This window comes from Drosophila obscura, unplaced genomic scaffold (genome assembly GCF_018151105.1).
Source record: "Drosophila obscura isolate BZ-5 IFL unplaced genomic scaffold, ASM1815110v1 contig_150, whole genome shotgun sequence".
Taxonomy (NCBI): Eukaryota; Metazoa; Arthropoda; class Insecta; order Diptera; family Drosophilidae; genus Drosophila; species Drosophila obscura.
This window is the reverse complement of record NW_024542736.1, coordinates 11,917,078-11,943,878: the sequence shown is the minus strand read 5'-3', so window position 1 is coordinate 11,943,878 and position 26,801 is coordinate 11,917,078. Positions and strand designations below refer to the sequence as shown.

The following is a 26,801-nucleotide window of genomic DNA, read 5'->3' as shown; positions in this document are numbered from 1 at the left end:
GCCAACGGGGATGGCACTTGACCGAGAGAGCAGACAGTGTTGGTTAATTGCTGATAAATAACGGTACATATTTATGTTTCTTGCAGTTTATTAATTAATACATAATATCTGATGTATTTGGATATATATATTATTTAATTCCGACAATAGTTTGGCATTTTTAGTGCAAAATTAAGTTGCATTCTCACCATGGTTATGGATTACTCTCCCTTTCTCTTTCTTTCTCTCTCTTTTCAAGTATCTCCCTATTTATTCGCTCTCCTGCTTTGTCTCTCTCTCTGGACTCACATGTCTTTACACTCATTTTCCGTTTGGTGGGAAATTCTTATACAAAACCCCAAATCGCTGCTCAGTGAAAATTTCATCACCGTCGTCGACAGTTCAGTCAAATCTATTTGCTCTCTAAATTCCAAAGCACAGACTAGCCTTTCAAATTTGTCTTAAATATCTTTTGCGTTCACTTTTGATCTTTCCCAAAACAGCATTAAAGTTCATTCACAACATAACTGAGATCTTCGCGCCCTGCATACAGAATTCGTGGCGAGGTAAATTCTCTAGGATTTTTTGATTTGGTAAAAAGTGCAACTCAAACTCGAAAGAACTGCCAAAAAATCGAAACACGGCTAAAGAAAAATACTTGTAAAAAAATTTCTGTATCAGCCAGTCAGCGTTGTTTCTACGGAGTATCTGTGTGCACGTGTGTGTGTGTATTTTAGTGTGTATGTGTATGTGCATTAGTATTTGTGTGTGTCTATGTATGTACGTGATAAGCGTAGACAGACGCCGTAACAACAAAACGGAGAGGAGACCCCACCAGCCCGGGGCCCAGTGGATAGATAGAAGAGGCAACATAGCTTTATTGAATTACAAGTAAAACAAAGAGCGAGCGGGCCGACGCGACTTAGTCGCCGATTAAAGCGTTCGGTGGAGTGCCGGGAGAGGAGGAGGGATAATACGCAACCTGCTAACCCACAAACCCACTGCCAGCGGGGGAGCCAGTGGCTGGTTTTAATACTGCTAATTGTTAGCAAAAAAAAATAATGAATATCCTAGATATACACACAGCAACGCAACCGAGTGAAAACTATTTCACACTGACCGCCTGCAAGTATGCAAGGGAAAATTGTTTGCTCTTTTCCGGGTAATCCATTTTGGTGGGGCGAGGCGTAGCAGTATGTGAAGCGACAATTTTGTGGTAGGCTGTGCAAGTCTTTGACCCCAAAAAAACTCCCAGAAAGAGCTCCAGGCAGAGCTAAGCTTTAGACGAAACAGAACCAAAACAATTTGCGTGCCGGTTAACAGTCACACAATCAAACCCCTGGACTCTTTGTCTGCGACAGCTAGTGTGACTCCGAGACTTGACGCAGAGTTGACATTTTTAATTACCATCGAAAAGACATTAAGCCCCGTTTTATGACAGGCGAACGCACATGCCTGGCGCACAGTCAGCTTGAAACTAACCCGAAAGGAAATGCCGCACGAAAGTGGGTTAAACATAGCTTCAGGTGCTCCAACTCCGGTTGTGGCTTCCTCCTTGGAGCTTTGCGAAAAAGGAAAATGAGAAAAAATTGCTCGCTCTCATTGTCTCTCTCTACGCTTTTTCTTTTCCCATTGCAGTTTATATAACTAGTTGACAGTAATGCAGCGGTTTTAGCTGCAATAAAAGACGAAGGAGAGAGAACTTTAATTTCGAGCTGACGTTGATGGATTGCGGTGGCAGACTGAGTTGAACCCGACACCAAATAACCCCAGAATCAGCTCGACCACCCCGATCCCGGCCAGAGGTTAAACCATGCCATAAAGTTTTTTTTGCCAGCACAGATTTATGCTGGCTACCAAAAAGTTGCGGGCCAACAGCCAGGAAAACACTTCAAGCCCCGAACTGGAAGCGGGGAACAGAGTGAACAGAACTGAACAGGACCTAGAACTGACAGCCGAGACCCTCAACACGTTACTGTGATTATTAATTCAAAAAGTTTTCACACATACACACTGCCCCAGAGAGAGAGAGACCGGGGCCAGTGACTGGCAGACGGCAGACGGCAGACTGGCAGAATTGCAGACTGCCGGGCATCCGAAAATATTCCCCAAATCAGTTTCACTGGCAGAAAAAGCATTGCAATGGTAGCAATCATATGAATTATATAAGCAGACTCATTCAGAGTTAGCATTGGGAGAGCCAGATGCCCTTCAAAGTCAGACAGTTGATGGCTTTGCCTGTTCAAACTAAACGAACGAGACTCCAACTGGAGCATAATTTAATCAGGCTTAAAGTCGCTCGGTAAATAGATTAATCAGAACAGTTCAGTCGTGTTTATTTCGCTTGGCAAAGACACAGATAGGCATGGATAGAGAGCCAAACAAACAAACAATTGAGGCCATCAATAATGAAATCGATTCGGGTTTCTGTCACTGCCAATCGGTAAGACTGCCAGCCTACTGGTGAGCATTTTATTTCCGCTGCTCTGCTCTCTGTGTGTTCTTCGGCACTGCCAAGGCGCTGAACTTTGACATTTCACATTGCACGGCCAGCCAAATGCCAAATGTCAGGCAAGAGCGGCACATGTCCTGTGGCAAGTGCAGCCGTAGTGCAGAGAGTGGGCCAAGCTGAGGAGAGCACCTCGAGGATGTCCTCAGCGAGTGTGGGCGCCAAGAGCGGAGACAATTTAACGCCACAGACTCTGCGGCGTCCTTCAGCGTCTACGTAACATGCCCATCCACAGGCACAGCCACAGCAACTTAATAGGAAGGCTTATGTCATGAATGGGATTAGGTCTCTAAAATTGGATATTTTTGCCTTTGTAATGACTTTCAAATTATGTACATCTCATCAGGAACGAAGTCTCGAATTGTCTCGACTCTCCCAAGCAACCAGTCGACTTTAAGCCTTAAGCCTTTGACCCTCACTTGGTGCTTGTAAGTCGGCTACAGAAAGTTGCACAACTCCTGCTTTGCCCTTGGCTGGCACACACATATTATAGTTGGGATAAGTGAAGCACAAATTTCTGATGTACCCCGGGACATATTAACGCACACTTCAGGCTGGAAAATGCGAATTTGTTTAGGTGTTATTTACGGAGCGGCAGCGGCAAGGACCACACTTATTTACATACAACATTTTGTTGCAAAATGTTGGGCAGTCGTTTCGTGCACAATCTCCACCACTCCACTGCCAGCTCCGCTTGACTGTATCGGAGCTGTGTGGTGGAGCTTGTGTTTCTATGCTTTGTCCTAGTTAGCGGCCAGTGTCAGTGCAATGAACCAAAAACAATCTTTGGCTTGCCACCCAGTTGCTGGCAACAGCAACAAAGGCGACAGCCAGTTGTCCCCAGAGATGGCAGCTAGTCAGTCAGTCAGTCAGTCAGTCACTCGTCCAGTCGGTTGGACAGCAGTCTGATAGCTGGCTCGGTTCCCGTTCCCCGCTCTTTGTTGTCCGTTTGTTTTGTGATAGTTGTAGCCAGAAACTTTTCGAGCTGAAACAGCAGGACAATTGGGCTTAAAGTTTCACTAAAGTTTTGAAACCCTTTTTTTATGTATTTTCTCCCCTTTTTATTTCAGATTTAAGCAGCAAGCAGAAAAGGGTCTTTTAGGAGAGCGAACCCAAGCATCAGCGAGCATCCGAGGCCCACTGTTCGACTCCATTGTCGACCACTGTCAATATTAGCGCCATTGCAACTGCTGGGTGTGGGCGAATCTGCGCCCCGCCACCGGTAAGACTGCTCCACGCCTCCAGCCACCACTCACTCTAACTATGTATAACTTTAACTCACCTAAGCTTAGCTAACACACGCATCATATGCCACATATCTTCACGTATCTTCACCTGCCATGCTTCGCCTTCACTCAGCTTTTAAGTTTTCCATCTTTTCCTTTTATGCCTTTTTAAGTGGCCGCACGAAACTTCAATCAAATGGGAAGCACCACACGCATTATTCCAAATTGCCCCCCACGGGCACGATTGTGTGGGGCATGTGTTCGGGTGCCAGCGAGAGCCCGAACCCGAATGTAAGGCTGAAAAGTTTCAAGTGCCTGTAGAGCCCGCAGGCCTCGACAATAAATACAAAACCCACGATGACGTTGTGCGACATTCTGGTCTACAAGTGTCTGACACTGTTGACAGGCCACCTAAGGCCCGGGCCCCAATCCTCATCCCCTCATCCCCTTATCCCCATTCCAGCCCGACTACGGCCCAGCCAATCCTGAGTTGAAATTGATTTTCGTTGCTTTGTGTACCACCAAATGCCACACAAAAGACTCTTGGCAATATAATGGCTGTTTTTGTGAGTGTTCTTTGCCGTGGCAGCTTTGCATTTGCACTTGCCGGGCATTGTCCTCAAAGTGTCCTTGGCTGTTGCACCTGTTGCAAGACATTTGCCGTACATCCGTACCCTCAATATCATGCTCATGCTCATGTGCAGTTTACTTTTATGTTCTGTTCTTTTCTGTTCTGTTCGCAGTGGTCGCATATTTTTAATTAACTTTCGGTTTAATCTTTTCTAATTGCAACGTTTTTAATGGAATTTTAGTTTTCACTTACCAACGACCAACTCAGCAGCACCCACTACCTCCGTCCGTTCTTTGACTCCACCACTCATTCACAGCATTTTCCTATTAGCAAAATCAACTTTTGCAATTTCACGGTCTACTAAACCCATTGCTCTGGCCGTTCTGTAAGTTAAACGAAGTTGAAGTAGAGAGTTCATTAAATAAAACAAAACAAAATGTACTAATCGTTATCCTAACCAGCTGACATATGAAATTTGAAATGGGTTTTCCTACCCCACTCCATTGCAGAGGGCAATCATAATTGCCTCATTTTGTGATGATTTTTTACGATTTTTACCATCTTTCACTGTGAAAATTCACATTCGAAGTGGCCGCATCGCGCATCGCGCATACGCCGCGTGCCACCACGTACTTGCTGAAGAGCAAAGAAACTCAATTAGCAGATTTATCCATTACAAATTGGTAATGATAGTTGGGAGTTTGTGGCAAAGTTGTGCGCACCACCTCTAACGAACCAGATGAGAAGCAGATAGACAGCTAACAGATACATACTATGTAGATGTGTGGTTAAGTGCCTTTATTTTATGTTTGAATATGTGACGCTTTAAATAACTTTATGCCTTAAAGTACGATCAATGTCTATGCACTATAAATTCGGGAAATCGTTTAGTGAATGCCAAAATTGAAAGCACGCTAACTAATTGTTAAAACATAAATGAATACGAATCCGAATCCGAAACCGATACCGAAACTGAACCAATAAAATCCACTTTGTATTTCCCCTTTCCGGCGTGCCGCAACTCAAAAGGAAGCGAAAAGCAGCACCCTGAATTTCTCATCGTTCAAATCTAGCTTCACTTCCAATGTTAATTTCCTGAAGAGAAGGTAAAGACCTTAAAAAGGAAGTGCCCCCAGTCCCAAGTGCAAGTTGCCACTTGGGGCGGGCGGGGCTCCGATGAACGAAACTAATTTGAAATTTCATATGTTTGTCTATTCTTTCCCCCTCTCTCTCTCTCTCTCTTTATCCATCTCTCTCTCGCTCTCTCTCTTGTGTGGAACTTTGTATGTTCTCGTTTACGTACCCCTTTGCCCACCCACTCGACTGTGCTGCACAATTTAACTTGTCTACTCGTCCGGCGGTTGGCAATCGATTTGCAATCTACCCGATCAATCAAACAATCAATCAACCAATCGAACCACCACTACATACCCCAACCACACACCCAACCACTAACACATTCCACCACACACGATGCGCAGATTCAGCTCGGGAGACTTGTCTTCCGAGATCGACGATGTCGATCCCAATAGCTTGCCGCCCGCGGCTCGTCCCATCCAGGACCAGCCCACGAAGCCGACGGTGCCGGTCGCCGGTGGCCCTCCCAATATGCCGCCTCCGCCGGCACCGGGCCAATCGGCGCCCGGTCAGCCGGCTGGGGCTGCGCCAGAGCTGTCGCTAAGTTTCGGGGCTGGCAAGGCGCCGACTACAGCGGCTCCGGCTCCACCGCGTGGTGTCAGTGCCCCCACCAGTCCGGCCAAGTCGCGTGAGAGCCTGCTGCAGCGAGTGCAGAGCTTGACGGGTGCTGCCCGAGATCAGGGCGCCTCCATACTGGGTATGATCTGTCCCAGTTTTGTGGACTGAAGTCCCTTGCCCATGTTCTGGAATATAATTTCTTCCCCACAGGAGCTGCTGTGCAGAGCGCCACACAACGGACACCGGCCTTCAACAAGGACAAGTACTTCACGCTCCTGGTGCTGGATGACCAGAACACGGACTGGTCCAAGTACTTCCGGGGCAGGCGATTGCACGGCGATTTCGATATACGCGTGGAGCAGGCCGAGTTCAGGGTAAGCAGCGCCTGGCACCTAAGGGACCATTTTGCTAATCGCAATAATCATTGTTCGTGTTTGTGTTTGTGTCTGCGTCTGTGTGCTTTCGCAGGACATTACGGTGGTATCCAGCGCCGATACCGGACCGGTAGTCACCATGGCCGCCTACCGCAGCGGCACTCGGGTAAGTTATCCCTGTCGGCGGGCCTGTTTGCGCTTAATTAGTGCAATGGCCCAGTCGCTTTTATCCTTAGCCATCCGTTTGTGCGTTTATTACCCGCCGGGCTGTCAACTCTCCTTTACTTTGTACCACGACTATCTGTATGAGCCGTGGGAGTGAGTGGCTCAAGGACTTTGGTGTCCAGCCAGCGCCAGCGGGCTTAATCCCGTGCCCGACCAGCCCTTAAGCGTTGGCAGTCCATCAACGGCTATTGTCTGCCTGTTTGTCCAGCTCTGAGCTCGACACTCTGGCGCTCTATTTTTCACAGTTTATTTTCGAGTCGTTCTGTTGTTGGCTCTACGATGCTGCCATTGCACTGCTGTGTATCAGAGGCAATAAAAAACACTTGTGGCACGAGTGCGAGGCACTTGGGTCGGTCAGCAAATTAGACGCCAGTTGCAATAAACACCGTTGATGGAGTGAATGGTATTTGAATACAATAAATAATACGTAGCCTGTACGGGTTCAACGTTCTGTAGAAATGCACACGAAGCAATAAAACAGAGATTTGCCGTACAAACGAAGGGAGAGCTAATTTAAATTTAACATTTTTATTATAACGCACAGCAGGAAGCACCTCCGAGCCCATAAAGTATACAAATTTTAGATGTGTTCTTAACAGGCTGTCCCTCCGTTTTTCTAGTCCAAGCTATCGTTCAAGTTATACCAAAAGATTGCGCGTGTTGCATGGGTAGTGTAATTCTTGCCACCTGAATGACCTACATGAGATATAGTTGTATTAATCGATTTATTTCAAAGGTACATACGCCTTGCTGAGCCTAAAAAGCTTTCGTACAGATTTGTACATAAAATCTTCGTGACATTTACATCCAATTGAGCCTCAGTTGCTCCCGAGCGTACCAAAGACTAAAGGAAAGCAAGATCTATAGGAAATAGCTCTGCTGATAGCCGATAACCCCTTTATTTAAATAATTCTGAAATTTCGACGCAAACTTTGTTTGGCTATAATTTATTAGCAAGTTCCTCAACGGTTACTTCGCGATGTCTACATCCCAGCTGGCGCCAATTCAAAATTTTACTTTACATGGGCGGGACACGCCCACAAATATTAATTCAACATGATTTCTACATTTCCACTCAACGGCTTTTGTGGCGCCTCCACAGATTTCAACGGTTACTTCATGAACTTCGCCGATCAATAAGTTATTGATCAGCCTATTAGACTTTAAACTTATTTTCTTCGATCAACTGAAGAATTGTCTGTCCAACAAATGTTATTATTGAATGTATAAGTCCAGTAAATACCGTTTGTTACCAGCAATTCAAACTCCAAATGGTTTTCTGCTAATCTAAGATTATATCTAAGTGAATGGTTTTTATTCGTTTCGTATATTTTCCAATGAATAAATTATAAAAAAATGTGTATTTCGATCGTTGTGCATTTAGCATTTAGTTCTAAAATCTAATTAAATTCTTTTTTATTTATTCCTTTGGGGAATATCACACCAAAAACAGGTTGCGCGTTCCTTTCGGCCGGACTTCGTGTTGATACGCCAGCCGCCGCGTGACGGTTCCAGCGACTTCCGCTCCACCATTCTCGGACTCAAGTACGGCGGAGTGCCCAGCATCAATTCGCTGCACTCGATCTATCAGTTTCAGGTGAGTCGTAGAGTTGATATAGATACCCGGAGTGATGGCCACTAATATTCTGATATCTGATATTCTGGTTTTAGGACAAACCCTGGGTGTTCTCGCATCTGCTGCAGCTGCAACGGCGTTTGGGCCGCGACGGCTTCCCACTGATCGAGCAGACCTTCTTCCCGAATCCACGCGATTTGGTAAGTGTACACGATATAAACACTAAAAGCTAGACACTAATTAAGTAGCTGTTCGAAGCTCGGTTACATTTCAAAAGCATCAATTAATAAATAACACATTAGGCATAACGTACGTATTAAAGCTCTAGACAGAGAGAAACGGTAGCATAACAAGGATAGGGGGATAAGGGGAAGCTGTCTGGAGCAGCAGCCCCATCCGCCTATGGATTGCTGAGGCACTTTCTGTAGAGTTGCGTGCGTCGCCAGCGGCAACGGGAGATGCTACCGTTCACCGTGTGCGTCACATGGGGCATGCAGGCGCTGTAGTCGCGCTCGCACTTGCCGAACGGCGACCACTTGCAGCCATCGGAGTACTCTCGCTGTCGCAGGCACTGCTGGCCAAAGCAGGGTGATACCTTTTTCGGGGGGAATAGGGAAACCAGTTAGCTCGATCAGAGGATCATTCACACGTTTGGTAGCTACTCACAGTGCAGTTGCAGGTTTTGCCATAGCCGCCGCTGAAGCCGTGGCGCTCGGTGATGGTCATCTTGGTGTACTCCTTGTAGTAGCTGCACACGTTCAGCGTGGGCATGCGTCCGGCTATGATGTAGACCTTTCCAATGTCCAGTCTGATGCCACACATGGAGTCACTGTTGGGCGTGGCCAGGCGGCCATCGCGCAGCATGCGGCGTGCCTCGGGAGTGGCCTAGAGGAAGAGTATATAGTTACGTTACATGACCCACCAAAGGAATGTCAATGCCACAGGACTGGGACTGAGACTGGGACTGGGACTGGCTCACCTTGTATGTGCGCTTGATGTGCACCTTGTAGGTGGTCTTGCCCGGATCAATGGTGTCCGATTTGCGCAGCACTCGCAGCTGCACAACTGTCAAAGAAATTCATGCTTTTACTTATTGAATTCCCCAAGGATTGGCACAGGGTCTGACTCACCATAGTCGGCCTTGCAGAAATGCGTCTGTGGGTGCGAGGGCATGCAGGAGCAGGCGTCCACTAGGCGACTGTTATGCGCCAGAACAGCCACCAGGACGAGCGCCAATAAACCTAAATATTTTCTGATATCCATGGCTTCGAAAGCTTCCCTCCTCCGCTGCTTCTCCACTGCCTTGCGGCAGATAAAATGACTTTATGCCGTTCTCAGTGAGTCCCCCGCTTCGCTCTACAGAGAAAAGAGTACGAAAAAAAGGGGAAAATTGAGATTACTTTTTATGATGACGACAGTGTTTTAATGGGAGGGCGTACATATATAATGCTTATCAGGCAGAAGCAGACTGAAGGTCGCAGAAAGTTTAATTACGCCTGTCTTACTTATGCCATTCAGATGTGTGGGCTATCGGCGAGCTGAGGCTGAGAAGGAGGCCAGCAAGAGCAGGTCGTCCATCAATCCAGCCGTCAATGCAATGCTCAATTATGCATATAATATATACATATATCACATACACCACACAACACACACACCACACACACACCCTGTGTGTGACAGCAATTAATCGCGACTTCTGTCAGAGACATGCACGCTTCAGGGGCGGATCATCAAGAGGCATTATGGGCTAAAGCACTTGACTGTCTTTCACTCACCACTCTGCCCTGCTGTGCCCTGCTCTGCCCTGGCCTGCGCACTCGGAATTGAATTTTGCTTTGGCTTTATTCTCTTTTCATCAATAATTTACTTGTGACTTACGCAAAGCCCATTCCGCAGTCAATTTAGAATGCATAAATCCTACGAAAAGTAGTTCAATTGCCAGAGCATTTCAATTGAAAATTGTTTATGGGAAATTCATAGAAAAACTTGAGAACCACAAATCGAAATCCATTACAAAACGGCTGCGATACGATGTACATGTACTATATGTACATATATTAACGCAAAAATATTGTATAATATCGAGAGTGGCAAAGGAAGGCAAAAGTAATCAGCTGCAGCTCCAGCTCCCCCCCATTCCAGTCAGCGCCACACTGCTGTTGTCGAACTGATCGACAGAGATAGGCAGGTCGTACAAAAATATATAGAAAAGCATTGCATCATATACATATACATATGCATATAGCCATATGCAGGCCAGGCCAGCCAGCCTATCTATCCATGTGCAGCCAGTGTGCCCTCAGTTTCAGTTCCCCGATCCCCAATGCTCCATCAGCAGATTCAGTAGCGCGGCATCGACAACCCGGCAGCCCGGCAGCTCGGCAATGTGGCAATTAAATTGAAATAAAATTGAATTAAAAGCATTTTGCGGAAAAGCCACTAGAAAACATACGCACACAGAGGAGTCTACGTCTACTCGACTGGGGCATGGGGCACAATCGAAGAAGTTGCATGCGTGAATCGATCAGGGAAGGGGCCACGCCACCACAGAGAAGGGCTGCCGGGTCGTGGGCCATTGATTGAATGCTACCAAGCAGGCAGGCAGTCAGGCATCCCAGGCAGGCGGGCATAATGCATCAAACTATTTATTAAGTGGCAGGCCAAGCGGCGGCCAGACAGGCAGACGCGCGCTGCCTAATGGCACAAACTGGAGCAGAGGAGCGAGGGATGGAGGTCGTTGGAGGTGTTGGTGTCGGTGTCGCAATGCCATGGGAGAATATTTCGTAGTTGGAAAGTTGCTCCGTTTCGCTCAGCTCTGACACTTTGCCTGGCAATTAACGGCGCGGATTTGTTTAACAAACAGCCCGACAAGGCAGCCAGCGCACTAATACCCACAGACGAGAGAGTGACAACAAACAAACAAACAAACAAGCGGGGCATTCATCCAGTGCAGCAACAAAAAGTGGCACACACACACACATTGGAAACGTCATCAGCGTTTAGTCGATAAATCACCTCCGAGAGCCAATTGGCAGCAAGAAAAGCGTCTCAGAGGCGTTCGAAATTCGCACGATTTCCTTTTGAGCTTTTTTTTTTCGTTCGAGTCACAAACGAATACATGAATGTCTTTATTTATATATGCACTGATATCTGAATACACAATTAGCGTGGCCATATATCAGGCAGGCATATGTAGTTTTAAGCCAGCAAGCAACAGGGGCTGCCTGCCTGTCAGCAAACTTTTTTTCGGTGCTGTGCGTGGAGTGGAGTGGTGCCGCCGTCCCAGAGGGGGGGATCAGCTTCTGGTGTTTGTTGACAAGCTCTACACGTGTCAATTAAATGTTATATATTATGGCACACGGCACATCGCATTCATTCGTACGAAAATCTAATATCCCCAGCCGTTGTTGCCACCATTTGACGTCACTTTGCGCCTCGTCTAATTGACACAGATGTTTGCTCGGACTGCCGCTGCCACTGCCCTGGCACTGGCTGTGTGTCGTCATCATCATCATCGATGTTGACATTTGACACTAGTGTGATTGTCAGTCAGTCGGTTAAAGTATCAAGCGGCTGCCATCCAATTATGCGGGGCCACCAGCACCAGAAACAAGCACCAGAGCAACAGCAACAATGGGCCGCAGTCCGCAAACAATTTCGAAAGATATTAAGTCAAATATCAGCTCGAGTTCAATTAGCATTGATTTTCACTCTGGCCTCAGGCCACTTCAAGAATGCCAGTTGCAACTAGGGTAATCTTTCAAGACGGAGATGAAATACCCTTTTTATCGGGGGAGGCAACAATTTCAACAATTTCTTGGAAGCAAAAACCCATGGGCTTATCCATTTTTGGGCAATTTGAGCAAACAATTACAAATCCCAAATATGTATGAGAAATGAGTTTTTGATAAAGGTTCACAAACGACAAATCCATTTAGCATTTCTTAAATAAATTTTACACCGAATTGCGTGACAGTATTTATTTTGCATAATTTTTGTGTTTGAATGAAATTCAAATCATAAGCAGAATAAGCAGAAAATATGCAAATTTAATAATTATTAACACTTGCCCAGACAGAGACAGACAGACAGACAGGCAGAGAGATTTCCCAGGTGTTTATATTCAAAAGGATTCACTAAGCTCAGACATGAAAAAGGCCACAGACAGGTAAATAAGTAGCAAAAATACAGACAGAAAAGGGTTTCCCGGCTCACAAGCCAAAGCAGCTAAAGCGCCTTTCGGCCGAACTGTGGTTTTGTGGGACGGTCTTTCATGGTTGGATGGGTGGGTGGCCGAGACCGAGACCCGGATCGGGAAACTGCGCCAAAAAGGCTCACAAAGCAAAGCCACATAATTAATGCGATGCTGGTTTGCTGTTTGGGAGAGAGTTTTTCCGAGAGTTCAGTTACCAAATCTGAGCTAAAAGTGGAGGAGCAATGCAGCGCTGCGATGTTTGTTTTATGAGCACTTAATTGCGCCATAAATGGCCGATAATGTCGGCCTAATGTGTGTGGACCCACAGCATTATTGACAGCTACAAGACAATGGGGGAAAAATGCAGCGATATAAAAATGTATTTATAGCATTCGGATTCTCCATTTTCATTGCACTGCACGCACTTCAATTTACGATGCTCGATATTTTGCGCCCAACAAATAGGAAGGCATAGCCCATACAAAATGTGTGCCTAATTAGCTATGTGTGCAACGGCTTTCTGAAACTCAGTTTTATAGTACCCTACCCTACCCTACACTCTATATGAAGAGCACTCTATGAGCACATTTACATACATATGTATCATAATACTTGAGAGCTTCTTGTTCGATCTATCCAACTAAAAATTTTCATAAAACTAAGGCAAAGCTACAGCTAGACTAGCATCTCTCTTAGGCACTTCAGAGTATTTTCTTTCTTATCTAAGAGTTATCATTCGAATAACTTTTATTTGCATTCTCTGGCTAAAGAACTGTTTATCTTAACACCTCTTAAATTCATTTAAAACCAAAGCAAACAGCGCTTATTTAGAGGGTGACAAACAGTCGAGTTGTGTTGTACAGAAAATGTTCTTGCTTTTAGCGGTCATTTACTTTTTGATTTTGCGCTTTGCCACAATTCGCTTTTTTGTTTGTTTGTCATTACCGATTGACTTTCTAAAACAGTGTGGAAGGGGGAATGGGTTCGGTTCGGTTCGGTTATGGGATCACATTCTCATAAAGCAACTGCGCAGTATTGGAAATGCTTTGGAATGTTCGAGCGATATTACAACCCACATAGATGATGTCACCTTGCACATCTTCTTCAATGACAGCGAGGGGGAGTGTAGTAGAGCTTATCAGCTGAACTTAAGATAAATATCTGTTAATTAGAGCAAGCAAATGCTTGCTTTGCATCCAATTTATGGATAGGGTAAATGGGGTCTCAAGAGTTTGCATGCTAAACTTTAACTTTTCTGCTGCCGCTGCTGCTGATGCTGCTGTATTTTTTGCCAATTTCCATAACGATGCTGGAAAACTTTCTTTGGCCAGCGGCAACTTTATGGCTTTGTGGCGGTGGCGGTTTCTTTTCCAAACGGCCAACCGACCAACAGACAAACCGACCGAACAATGAGAGAAAATTAAAGGAAAAATATCAAAGTCACGATCGGGCAATGCCATAATCAGCCAGATCAATGGCGGCCCAAACAAAAGGAGTCAAGTATTTTGATTAATGCTTGGCCTCCTCCCCCTGTGACCCACCGTGTGACCAGTCTGCATCTTGATCTTTGACACGCAACGTTTTGTTTTCCCCCATTGCAAAATGCACACTTAAACTGCATATAGAGATAGCCTCTAGTCGACCATTAGCATTTACATGCACTCAGAGACACCTGTGCCACAGCCACAGCCACAGCCAGAACCAGTGGAATATAAATAATTAAATGTGCATACGAATCGGAATCCGAACTGATAAGAGGCGCTGAAGTGAGTGCTGTGTCTCCTATCAGCAACTGCTAATTGAATTGCCAGCAGCTGCCACTGCAAATGCAACTGCAACTGCCACTGCCACTGATGAGATGCATTCGCTCAGCGTCTGACAGCTCTAGTCAGGTGTGACGAAACCTGGTCTGCTTGGAAGGGAGGGGAGCACGAGTGCCACACCACTATGCTTGGAATGTTTATCGGCTTATGCATCATTGATGCACAAGTATGTATGCCATCGAGAGATGGCATCATTATACCGAAAATAATTCTTACGCAGGCCCCTCTATTCGGCCACTCTGTGCAAGCGGTTCGAGGTGGCATTCCCTGGCTGACTGTGTAAAAACAAACAAATTTGCAAAATACCCAAAAAGCGAAACATTTTCAACTCAAATTCGTCACGTTCCTGCACGGTTTCTCTTTACTTTACGCCCACGCCAATCTACATTGAAGAAAGACGCAGCTCTAAAAATTTCTCAACTTAAGTAAAACAAACAAAAAATTCGCCTCGCAAGCTTTGCTTTTTCGTCCCAGGATGCGTAACGATTCAATTAAAAATGCTAATGTGTCGCGCCTTTCGTATCAAGTAAACAAAACCCCAATGAAGGGGGCGAGCAGCAAAGAAAGGTCGGAACCCCGGTTCAGGGACCATGACGCCGGCCGTCCAGCCGGCTCGGACTCGGAATCAGCTCAGACCCAGGCACAGCTCACATTGCATTTGCAGGGCCGTAAAAACATAAATTTTTAATGAGCAAGACCCAATGCCTTTGGCATTTCATATTTATATATACAAACATACAACATTTGTTGAAAAAATAAATGCAAATACAAAAAATACCCAGACGACAATGGAGCTCTGTGTGGTCTTCTGGCATTAATAAATATCAAGCTTGCATTTTTGGGAATTGTTCAGATTATGGAGAATACAATTTACATTGAAATTCCATTGGGGTTTCTACCTATGCAGATTCCTGGAAAAACTAAGAGGTTATTCATTTATGAAAAGCTCTTAAGCTGACGAATAATAATCATGAAATTTTAATGAAACCTGACAGAGATATTTAAAAGCGTAATTGTGCGTACATTGTGCCACTCCACCTATCATCCAGACAGCTGTAAAACTGAGAGAGCTTATTACAAACAAGTGTTTCATGTTGGTCAAGAACACATTATGTATGGTGTATAGAGTCCCAAATGTTTTATTCTGTGCCAAAAAATCATCGAACACCCTCACCGCCAGAAGAGATACAATTTGATATCATGTCAGATATGTGAAACGATTTGCACATCAAAATTTAATCATATTTCAATAAGCCGAGTGGTGATTTATTTTCTTTTGAATACCCAACATTCCATGGGCCTCCATTCAAATTTGTGCCTTGGGCGACAGATCTTGTTAAGGAAATTAAAAGATGAAAAATAAGAAAAACAAAACAGCTGACAGACAATCAGAGAAATTGACGGGCCGTGGCCCACACACACACAGAAGGAGGGAGAGCCCTGTGACAGACCAAAGGAACGGAGACTAAAAAGAAATCATCGTCAATAAATTGCAGGCTGACTTGTGAAATTTACGCAAAAAAAAAAAAACGAACAAGAGCAGCAGGAAAATACTTGTAAGAAGATGATGATGAAAAGTTATTAATGGAAAGAAATACCAAAGACTCTTTGTCGCCACGTTGCTTTGGCGTTGGCTGTCGCTGTCGCTGTCTCGTGCATTTCTTTTTAATTGTACAATAATATTAAATTGCGAAAGTTGCACAAGCAAATTATTAATGGTTGCATGAGTCGTATGTCGTCTGTGGGTGTGTCGAGAGTCAGGCAAGTGTGAAGGAATAAACAATCGTATTTGTATCTGTATCTGAGGCCGTATTTGGGTATATGTTTGACTGGCTCTTTTTTTGGGGGCCTTAAGTGCACCAGCGGCCAAATATGGGGAAATCGAATGATGTGCGAAGGAAAAGCTTCCACAATCGTATGACAATTTCATTTTAAATGTGCCCCGGCTGCCAGCTGTGCTGATTTTCCTCGAAACGAAATCTTAGTAGGGATCTGCCACCTCAGTGATAGAGTTTTACATTCTGGGAATCGGTGAAATGCTCGTACCTGAATAACCTAGCCCACTAACCGGGTTCCATTTTCATTCACATCGCTCGTGCAAACACACACAAACAGCTGTTGCGGTTACGGCTTTTGTGAGCCATAAAAAAGCAAACAAAACAATGCGAAAAATTTAAAACAATACTCGTACGAAATTGTTATAGTCGTATTGGGGTGGCAGGAAGGAAGGCAGTGAAACGAAAAGAAAAGTCAATATTTCCAAGAAAATCAAGACAAACAAGAGGCAACATAAAAGGCAAAGTCAAATGAAGGAAAAATTGTGAATCCATGTCCATGCGAAACAGTGTGAGTGCAAAAGAATACGTATAAAGGGGAACACTGGAACACTTGAAATGCATTTTAACGCACTCTCCCCCACCGCTGCAGACACAATTCTTTGGTTAATTTTGATAGTTTGGGTATGCTGTGTTTTTGCGGTAAAATGATGGTACTTAAATATGTACAATTTGTAGAAGCAAAAGTATTTTATGAGTTTTGGTATTTTTAGCTATTAAATGGCCAATGCCAAAACACACATGACGTATGCGTAATATGAAAATATCCCACGCAAAACACAGCCAGTGTGGACTTGCCTTGACATCCAACAAATTCCATTTACAAGGGTTGTGTACGCGTATGTATTTATTTGCATATATAATATATATATATATGGCTGGTCAAATTTCATCTTCCTATGCATTTTTATTTCACAAAAAATAACTGCAAAAGAACACTGCCACGGTGGGTGTCCGGCTACGGGGGAAGTTCCAGTGTGTACGATATGGCCGGGGCTTTACGACCAGACGACATTGCACAACGAGCCGCATGTATATTTTTTAATAGCTGCAGTTTGTTTACAAATTGGCGACATTAAAAACTATTAAGAGGAATCGACAGGCGGGTGCGCGAACGGCCGCACGGCCTCCGCCAAGAAGAAGGGAAAACTCTTGACGAAGGCAAATAAAAACAAATTATAAATAAACGCAAATAAATAGAAAGATACGGTTGTGTCTCGCGGGCATGGAAAACTGTGTCGCTGTGTCAGTGATGCTGCGACGCGTCGCCACATTTCCCCGCGCTCGCGTTTTAAATAGCCAACAAAACGCGCGTTTGTCGCGCCGCTGTCGCGCGTTTTGCATAGCATCAATTTGTATTTTCTAAATGCCAAATGCTTCTTGATAGAATCCTCCCCCCCCCCCCAAAAAAAATGCCTAAAATTAAAGTATTTTTACCTTTGAGCAGCAGCAACTTGTTTGTCTCGGAAAATTGCACGTACTGTAGCTTTTGGGGTTTTTGTGTTCAACTTTAACCCAATGGGAATTTATTTTCACTGGCACTCTCACGACTCGTCGCTTAATTGCCACTGCACTTGATCTTATATGGTGGTGTATGGTGTATTATTCGGACCCGCGCGGCTGTCCGTTGGAGCGTTCTACTTCGCTGCGCTGCTTTTTCAATTGTGATTGCGTTCGGTATTGGGAAAAAGTCCAATACCAAACGCAATCAATCCCACTCAAGTCCGCGGCAGAGAGAGCAACGAAGCAACGAATCGTCAAGCCAGCCGTTTCGTCTGTTTTCTTGGCCGAAGCTCCGATCCCACTCAAGATCCCACTCGGCCCCCGAGAGCACGAGAGCAAGACGAGCGCGATAGCGATCGCTTTTGAGCTTTTTTCTCTGGTCCCCCGCATAAGCTGCTGTCGGGCGATCAAAAGCGTAATAAATTCATTGCAAATGAGTGAAACGGCGGAGGAAGCAGCCCCGAGTCACAGAGAGTGAGAGAGCGGCAAGAGGCCGAGTCCATTGCATATTTCTGTGCATTATTTTACCTTGGCAGCTTTATTAATTGCGTGCAGGGGCCTGGTTTATGCTCTCGGGCATGGCATAGGCAATAGCACTATTACATACATATGCTTGGCGCCACAGTGAGAGCGCGGCAGCAGGAACCGCAGCAACAAAAAAAAGCGCATCTGTCAGGCCACAAATCAAGCAATAATTTAGTTATACTTGCACACCGATACGGCTTACTTACTTCCACTTCCTAGAGAGGGTAGGGTATATGTGCATATGTATGTCTGGCACACACGTGCTCGGATATGCACTATGCTGTGGGCATGGTCATGCTTCATGGTACGCCTACAACACGTTGCCATAATCTGCATACACGACTAGCCTAACGCCACCGTACTTCTACTTATACTCATATGATTACGAGTACGAGTACGACTACGAGACGCACAAACATACAAAACAAACATATGTATGTACATACTCGTGCATATATCGCTCACTCACCATATCCCACTCCCTCTCAACTCAACCCGATTCGGATGCGTCACAGTGCATATTTTAGGCCCGCTGATATAACTCGAGAGTAGACCCCTAGACAGCGGCCACTCGAGCGGAATACGTAGCAGCTTCCAAGAATGCCTGCTATGTGGGGGTGTGACGTCTGGCCAAGATTATCCTCCCTCTCACTCTTTCTCTCTCTCTCTCTTATGCTGATATTCATTGAGTGATTTGCTCTCGTTGCCAGCCCTTCTCCTCCTCCTCCTGTCAATGCGATTGTCTCTCATCGTTTGCGACAATTCTTTTTGCTGGTCCTCTGCGTCATGGTTTGTTATGGTTTTCCTCCCAGCTTTATTTTGGATTGCATTGCCATACCCCGGTGCGCGTAGGGTAGAAGGGTATGTCCAGTTCGTGTAAATGGATGCAACAGGCTGAAGAAAATGTATCCGATTCGTTTAAAATTCCGTTTAACTGTTGATTCCACCAAGTAACCCTTGGATCATTAAAATGCTAGGATCTTAAGCAAGCAAATTAAATATAAATAATTTTTAGATTGCCATCCAAGCCGTAGAAATACTGATGTGGGACATGGGGTATATGAAAATCGGTTTAAAATGATTCCGTTTAAATAATAACAACGAGTGATTAAAACAATCTAATATATATATATATTCGTGGTAAGTTTTTATTCAATGGAAACATTTTTTTGTGGATATTTTTAGTCTATTGGCAACTTTTTGAACTATAAATATATCAGTTGAGAGGGACTCTCATAGTCGGAATATTGAAAATAATATTTGGTTTACTTGGTTTATCTCTGCTGATGTCATTAAATTTAATAAACACATCAGTGAAGTCCATATGTTTATTTATGATTTATCAGCTGTTTAAATACGGCAGATGATTAACATGTGGACTTATATACACACTGTACATAGTATATGTGTGTAATAATATTATCAATGGATGATTCCGTTGAATTATTTAAGCGAAATTATTCAATAGAAGTTGGCAGGGCCTTGTAGTTTCTTTCTCGGATCTAAATCAGCATTATTTAATCATTAATAAGTTGAAAGATTTTCCCTGAGTAACGATATATGGTAGGCATGAGAGGGTCGGTTCGTGGAAATTTGCGAGCAATCAAAGACCATTTCCATGGCCAGATTCAGAGTCGGAAATCGAGCAAAAACAAATACGAGAAAGACAAACGAATTTGGCATTTATCCAACAGATTAATAAGCAGCATGGGGAACGTGCGCCCTGAGATTTCCGCAGCAAATAAAATCAAAAGAAATCGAATACGAAAGTGCACGGGTCCCATATTCATTGGCATATTGTAATTTATATAATGCCAATCACAATCACTGACAGACCGAGACACAAATTGTGATTGCATTCGACCTCTTCCTCATTGCAGTTCCAATTCACCAAGTTCCCCAGCGTGCTGAAGGCCGGACATTGTCATGGCGGAGTGGCCACCGCCCGGCTGGAGAACCAGAGCGCCCTGCAAGACGCCGCCGGACTGGTGAGCGGTGCCGGCAACGAAACGCATTGTTATTGCACCATCGAGCCCTACATCGATGCCAAGTTCAGCGTTCACATCCAGAAGATTGGCAACAACTACAAGGCATTTATGTAAGTGATGACCACAAACCGCAGACGGCGCACACAATGCTGAAAGCCTCAATGATGATGGGTTCGGTTCGGTTCGGTCCGGGGATCCAGATGGGTCGAGTGGTCTGGACCGACAATTGACCTTGAGCTCAACGGCAACTGTCAGCAGATAAAAGCTGCCGCAATGCAATTCCCAATTATCCTACCAAGTGCAGCAGGCGGCATAAGTTCATTGTTTGCCAACCAAACAGCGACGAGTTCAAAGATCTGTCTCTCTCTCTTTCTCTCTCCCTCCCCCTAATGCCCCAAACTGCGGCAGCTTTGTGTGGCATCGAATTATCTACGCTCTTTTGTGGCATGCTAATTTATTACGCTTGCTTGCTTTCGCTCTTTAACAGGCGCAAATCCATCACGGGCAATTGGAAGACCAATCAAGGCTCGGCCATGCTGGAGCAAATCACTTTAACCGAGAAGTACAAAACCTGGGTGGATGAGGTAAGTCATCAAAGCCGACTCTGGAGATACTAAATCATACAATAAAATAAATTGTATACTCGTAGTACCTAAGCGACTTGGGTATACTCTAAAAGAGCGCTAAAATGTGCAATGAATTTAATGATAGAATACCAGAAGACTGCTGCTTCTGCTGCTATATTGGAGGCTGTAAATTCTTGAACATTTAAGGGAAATCTATTATATATTCTGCTTACACACAAGTAGATCTACATTTTGGAGTGTGCCATTTTTGTGTGTCCCAGAAGAGAGATGTTCGCTAACGAACATGAAATATATAAATATAGGAAATATATTACAGTCCATATTCTTAGGCTCCTTCACCACTGACTGCCCCATGGGCCACAGCACATTACAGCCGGTACAGCCTCCATTTCTGGGCCATGCCAAAGCAGCTCTGTGCAGCTCTGTGCAGCTCAGCTCAGCTTTTGCACACATTTATCACATTTTGCCAATCAATATGGCTGAGCCAAATCGCTTTAAATTATTTGCGGCATTTTGGGTGCACAATTTTGATTTCGGCTGTGGTCTGATTCGCCCAGTGGGGGGTGGGTGGTGGCGGTGGTATTCGAAGGAGAACGATTCGGGTCTACTACTTTGACTGACATCACTCGATGGCTGTTTACTGTGCCCTCGAGTGTCGGCGCCGCTTTAATTAGAGCTCATGAATATGCAAATCGCAAGACAGTTGAAACGGATTAAGCCGCAAACACTGCATGTGTGTGTGTTGGCTATGAGGTAACGGGAATGGAACAATCTGATTGCCTGATGAGGTATTTATGTACATGAAAATGCCATCGATTGAGGTATGCCATCAAACAGAATCCGTAGCCCCCATAGATGGCTCAGCGGCGCTTCCTTGGAGCGGAGGCTGAATCATTCGATTCGCTTTCCGGCAGTGCATATGAGCATTAATTAATGCCATTTTGTTGCACAAGTATTCCGGCATGCGGGAAGTGTTTAGGGTTATGTGGGTGGGCCGATGACGACCAAGCGTCGTCGATTCGAGTTTTCTAGGCGCGTCAGCACCAGTTTTAATCAAAACAAACTGTGTAATTAAAACCAACTGCGGCAGCCCACACATCGAACAGTCTCTGGACCCTGCCACTGACTCGGCTGGCTTGGACGGGGCATGAAATCGAAACCACATTTTGGGGTCATGACTCAATCGCGATGGAGCAGAGACGTGGCAGGGCAGGGCAGGGCAGGGCAGGGAATTCTAATCACTAATGCAATTGGATCACTTACAGATATCGGAGCTCTTTGGCGGCATGGAAGTGTGTGGTCTATCCGTGGTAGTGGCCAAAGATGGACGCGAGTTCATCATCAGCGCCTGCGACAGCACTTTTGCGCTCATCGGGGACAGTCAGGAGGACGACCGCAGGCAGATCGCCGACCTAGTGTCGGGCCGCATGCAGGTGGGTTGGACAACACTCTTCCATCCAAAGAGCCACCACCTGTAACTAGCTGCTTCTCTCCCTTAGAATGTGTGCCGCCCCAGCATGGCTCAGACAGGACCGGGCAGGCTGCCCTCTCGCTCTTCGGTGTCCTCACGGGCCGAGAGCCCCACAGACGATGGCATGGCCCCAACACCGCCACTTCCAGCCGGACCACGGCCAGCACCGATGGGCGGGCCACCGCCCATACCGGAGCGTACCTCGCCAGCAGTCGGCTCCATTGGACGGCTGAGCAGCCGCAGCAGCATATCGGAGCTGCCGGAGGAGCCGTCCTCCTCAGGGCCGAGCACTGTGGGAGGAGTGCGACGCGACTCGCAGACATCGCAGGCATCAAGCATCTCGTCGGTGTCCAGGGTGGGACAACGTCCTCCGCAGACGCAGAACTCCGTGGTGGAGGATGCGGAGGACACGATGAAGAACCTGAGGAAGACGTTCGCGGGGATATTTGGTGACATGTAGGAAATCGCTAATAAGAAGCGCGGCAGAACGGCGAGCGAGACAAGCAGCGGCCTGGGCAGTGTGCCCAGCAGCGCGGGACCAGGGAGCAGTGGAGCCAGCGGCTTCAGTGGCTCCTTCCTGGGCAAGCAGTTCTCGTTCGCCTCGGGCGGCAAGTCAGGCAACGGCAACGGCAATAGCATCGATGTGATCTCCACACAGCCCAGCCGTCCGCAGGAGGAGCCACCAACGGCCATCTCAGCCGTCCAGCCCGGCAGCAGCGTTTCGGATAGCGTCAACACAACTACGGATACAAATATGGATAAAGCCGCCGGCGGCTATAAGCCGGTGACCAACTTTGAGCCACAGGAACGGGTCAATCCCTTCGACAAGGAGCCGCACAAGTCATCGAGCGTTGCCAGCATTGCTGGCGCTGCCTCGAACAACACCACCTCATCCTCCTCGTCGATCTCATCGTCATCGATCTCATCGCGCATCAATCGCAATGGCAACTCCATCAAGTCACCGCCCCCACCTGCGGGGCCACCACCGCCGCCACCCACCGTGGCCACGGTCCACAGCAATGCCAACAGCTCGAGTGGCTATCGCAACAGCTTCAGCAGCACCCTCAGCAAGGACAAGACCAGCTACGGCAACTACGGCAGCTCCACCTCCATCGAGACCATCACGCGGATGGACACAAACACCACAAACACAGCGGCCACGGCCACGGGAGCGGGCGAGGCCAGCGGCATCACTGCCATCACCAGCATCAGCAACAGTGCAGGCGTGGGAGTAGGAGGAGCAGTTGCTGCCCCCACTACAGTTGGAGCGATGACCACTTCGGCCACCACAAACGATTGGCGCTCGACCATAGGCATACGCTCGGCCAGCGTCTACAGTGCACCGGCGGCGGTGACCACCACAGCGTTGCCGGGTGACACGTCCGGCTATGACTCCAACTCGATTGCCTCGCAGGCCGAATACAACAATCCCAGCGATCTGCCCTCGTACACCAGACCCTCGTACGCGCGCTCCGAGAGCAATGGTAATTATCTAGCTGTGGGCGTACTCCTCGTCAGCCTAACGCTGCGCAAGACCTAGATCAAGACATTGGTCCTTCAAAAAGCTACCAATACTCATAACTATATATATGCGCTCATGTCATTTAATCTCATTATCGTACTAATCAGCTACACCCCATATAGGTATAATCCCACATAATCGTACGGTATATACTAATAGTACATACATAGAGACCAACTAACTGTAACTTACCTACATAAGTGTATGTGTAAACTCTTAGCCATGTAGGCAGCCAAGGCGGTGTCAAAAAGTGTGTTAGCCAAAAAAAAAAGCGGACGAAACGAAAGCAATTAGGTGTTTTTTTCTTTTGTTGATTTGATTTGTTGGTTGTTAGCCTACCTAACTGTTTTGACTTTCCTAGTACGCCAACTCTCTCTCAGAGTGTAAGCCAAATATTACGTATACGACCTGCGAGCCGCCCCCAAGTGTTTGTAAGTCTCTCTCTCGCCCAGTGCTGCTATCGCTTGTCTGCACGCACCTAAATACAGACAGAAACACACACACAGAACACACACATTAAGCACTCACGCACGCACACAGAACAACAGCAGACAACAACTAATACAGGTAACAGTACAGTACAGTAACAACTCGCTAGAGTGCACCGCAAACTTGAGCTTCTGGGCACGCATCGCATCGAAACGAAACAACAAACAACAACAAAACCAAACAAAGGGAATACAAATGCAACAAATCCAAAACACACAAAAACAACAAATGTCTAAAAGTACTCGAAGCTTCTAGTTGAACTAAATTTTTGGTAGTTAATGCAACCATTTTTGAGTTTACTGTTGTTAAATGTGTGTACGTGTGTGTATGTGTGTCTCTGTGTGTGTGAAGTAAATGCAGAGTTATCAAAAGATGTCTTCGAAAATGATGATCCCTTGAGCCCTATATAAATTCACATTTCCCCATTCGGTCACACATCATTCATGAGATTTTTTTTGGTAACACTCATTTGGCTCATTCTCCATCACCTCGAATCAAGTTGGTATTATAGAAAAAAAAGCGATTGGCTCACGTAGTGCTAGTAATAAGTGCTCAAGACCCATGCACCCACGCCAAATTGATGTGCACTTTGAATCCACAAGAAACCCAAAAACTTGTCCACTAATCCAAGCTTTCGATTCTTGCAGCCTCCAAGTCATCGGATCTGGACATTATATTCGGCGAAACCAAGACCAACACCACCACCCCATCCTATGGCAGTGGCAAGTTCACCAGGGCCGCTGGCTCCATCTCTGATGCGGACATGATTTTCGGGGGACCGCCTTCGAACTACAAGACCGATCGTTTCGGTGCGGCCAAGAGCATGAGCATGAGCTCCAGCGGAGTGGGCTCTGGCTCTGGCAGCGGCATCGGCTCGGGCGGCTATAAGATCTACGAAGGCATACAGAATGCTGCGTTCAGTGACTTCAGCGACACGGGCAGTGTGAGCAGCATGGGATCGGCCACCAGGCGCTGGAGTGCCGCCAGAGAAGAAAACGATGATGATGAACTCGATTTGAAGTGAATCTAAAACGCACTCTAACCTACATATAGCCATCACCTATCATTCTCACAAACATATACTATGGAAATCGATCTGTTTTCTGCCTCTGAAGTTTCCTGGTTTCATGCGAATGAACACTAAACACCAAACACTAAATACTCATACTCATACTCATCTATCCACCATCAGCGTTGGGTTACTATCCTCTTCACTATGTATCTAACTATAAATGTGTGTCTTGTTACTGAATATTTACTGTAAACCCAATGAATTCATTTGCCATATATGAGAAGAGAAGGGAAAAATGTTGAGGATGAAGCAGCTCTGTAGACACTGTAGTACACTCCTAATCTATAATTATAACCACCAATGCAACAACAATAATGCAAAGAACGTATGATGAAACATACAAGTGTGTGTCTGTATATGCAAAGATGACTTGACTGGTTTTGCAGCATGATAAAATTAAATGGGAAAAATAAACACATTTAATTACCATACCTAAAACATTTTGAAAGATTTTCCAAAAAAAAACATGAAATTATATACATATATTAAATATATTATTGAGACAAATATTGAATTATATACCCCACATATTAAAACGATTGAGAGTTGAGGACATAAAAAAGGTATCCGCCAGCGTATATATTAAATGTTAATGGGAGAACTTTTAATCGAAAAACATATGTATTAATGAATTTGTTATATACCAACATGAGACATGATATAATATCAAAAATAACTATAAATAAATATAAAAAAAAAAAACATAAAAGACAATATGCGCAACAGTATGATAAACAAGCAAAAGTTTAATACTAAAACTAATATATTATATGCGTTATATGCGTTATAATTATAATGGAATAAATCGGTTATTGAACTGCATACATACATATATGTATGTGTGTATAAATTCCGAAATTACTATGAGCAAATGTTACATACCAAACACACACAAAGGCGAATGCCACTTACACACAAACTAAATGTTTATTATGGTAACCAACCAACCACAAATATTACGACTATGATTACCATTATGATCTATTAGCAGTTAATGTTTGCGAACGAAAGCTATCGAAGGCTATGGAGAGATTTACCAGAAAGGACAAGCAATTTTAAGCTAGAAACAGCAACAATAACGAACCAAACATATTCGAATCTCTAAGGATGCACGCTGGCATCCACAGGAATTACAATTATAGGGCTCAGTCGGTACAGCGGAGATTGGGAGCAGCTGAAGATGAAGAATATCTAGATAATATACATACATAAATACAAATAAATATTTATAAATGTTGCAAGCGACAACAACGAAGTCATATTAATCATTCAAGATATATTCAACTGATGCAATAGCTTCGTGTTCGATCGGTCGGATTATCCATTTGATTTAGCTAGAATTGTTCTTCTGTTACGCACATGTTTAAGCATTATTTATACCATAGACAATTTTACAAACGTGTTCTGTTAAAGATGAAAAATAATAGACGAATTCGATATCGAAAACATAATTTCAATTGGGTTGTATTCATATCTCTCGCTCTCGGCTATATAAACTAGACACATATATTAGAGCATTTTAAAGTACACATATTAAATACAATTTAAACTTGAGAAATTTGTTACTTTTTAAAGAGAACTCCCTTCGATTTTAGTAGAATGCAACAAACATTTTAATCGAAACAAATTTACAACT

At 45.1% G+C, this 26,801-nt stretch overlaps 2 protein-coding genes across 2 annotated transcripts; one reads left to right on the top strand and one right to left on the bottom strand.

Annotated features, from left to right (window-relative positions):
- Positions 1-3,606: 3,606 nt before the first annotated feature.
- Positions 3,607-25,501, top strand: LOC111066402 (synapsin). Its single transcript, XM_022354973.2, is given in 12 exon segments — positions 3,607-3,710; positions 5,315-5,391; positions 5,767-6,119; positions 6,191-6,354; positions 6,449-6,520; positions 8,033-8,176; positions 8,251-8,355; positions 19,917-20,134; positions 20,512-20,608; positions 21,877-22,044; positions 22,111-23,566; positions 24,741-25,501. Coding segments are annotated over 10 exon segments (3,027 nt in total). The 5' UTR covers positions 3,607-3,710; positions 5,315-5,391; positions 5,767-5,893; the 3' UTR covers positions 25,118-25,501.
- On the bottom strand, positions 7,855-17,680 carry LOC111066403 (tissue inhibitor of metalloproteinase). The gene is made up of 5 exons (XM_022354974.2): positions 17,446-17,680; positions 9,286-9,511; positions 9,135-9,220; positions 8,822-9,040; positions 7,855-8,750 (listed from the first exon to the last, which is right to left on the bottom strand). The coding sequence occupies exons 2-5, from the start codon at positions 9,416-9,418 to the stop codon at positions 8,556-8,558; spliced, it is 633 nt and encodes a 210-aa protein (XP_022210666.2). The 5' UTR covers positions 9,419-9,511; positions 17,446-17,680; the 3' UTR covers positions 7,855-8,555.
- Positions 25,502-26,801: the final 1,300 nt, after the last annotated feature.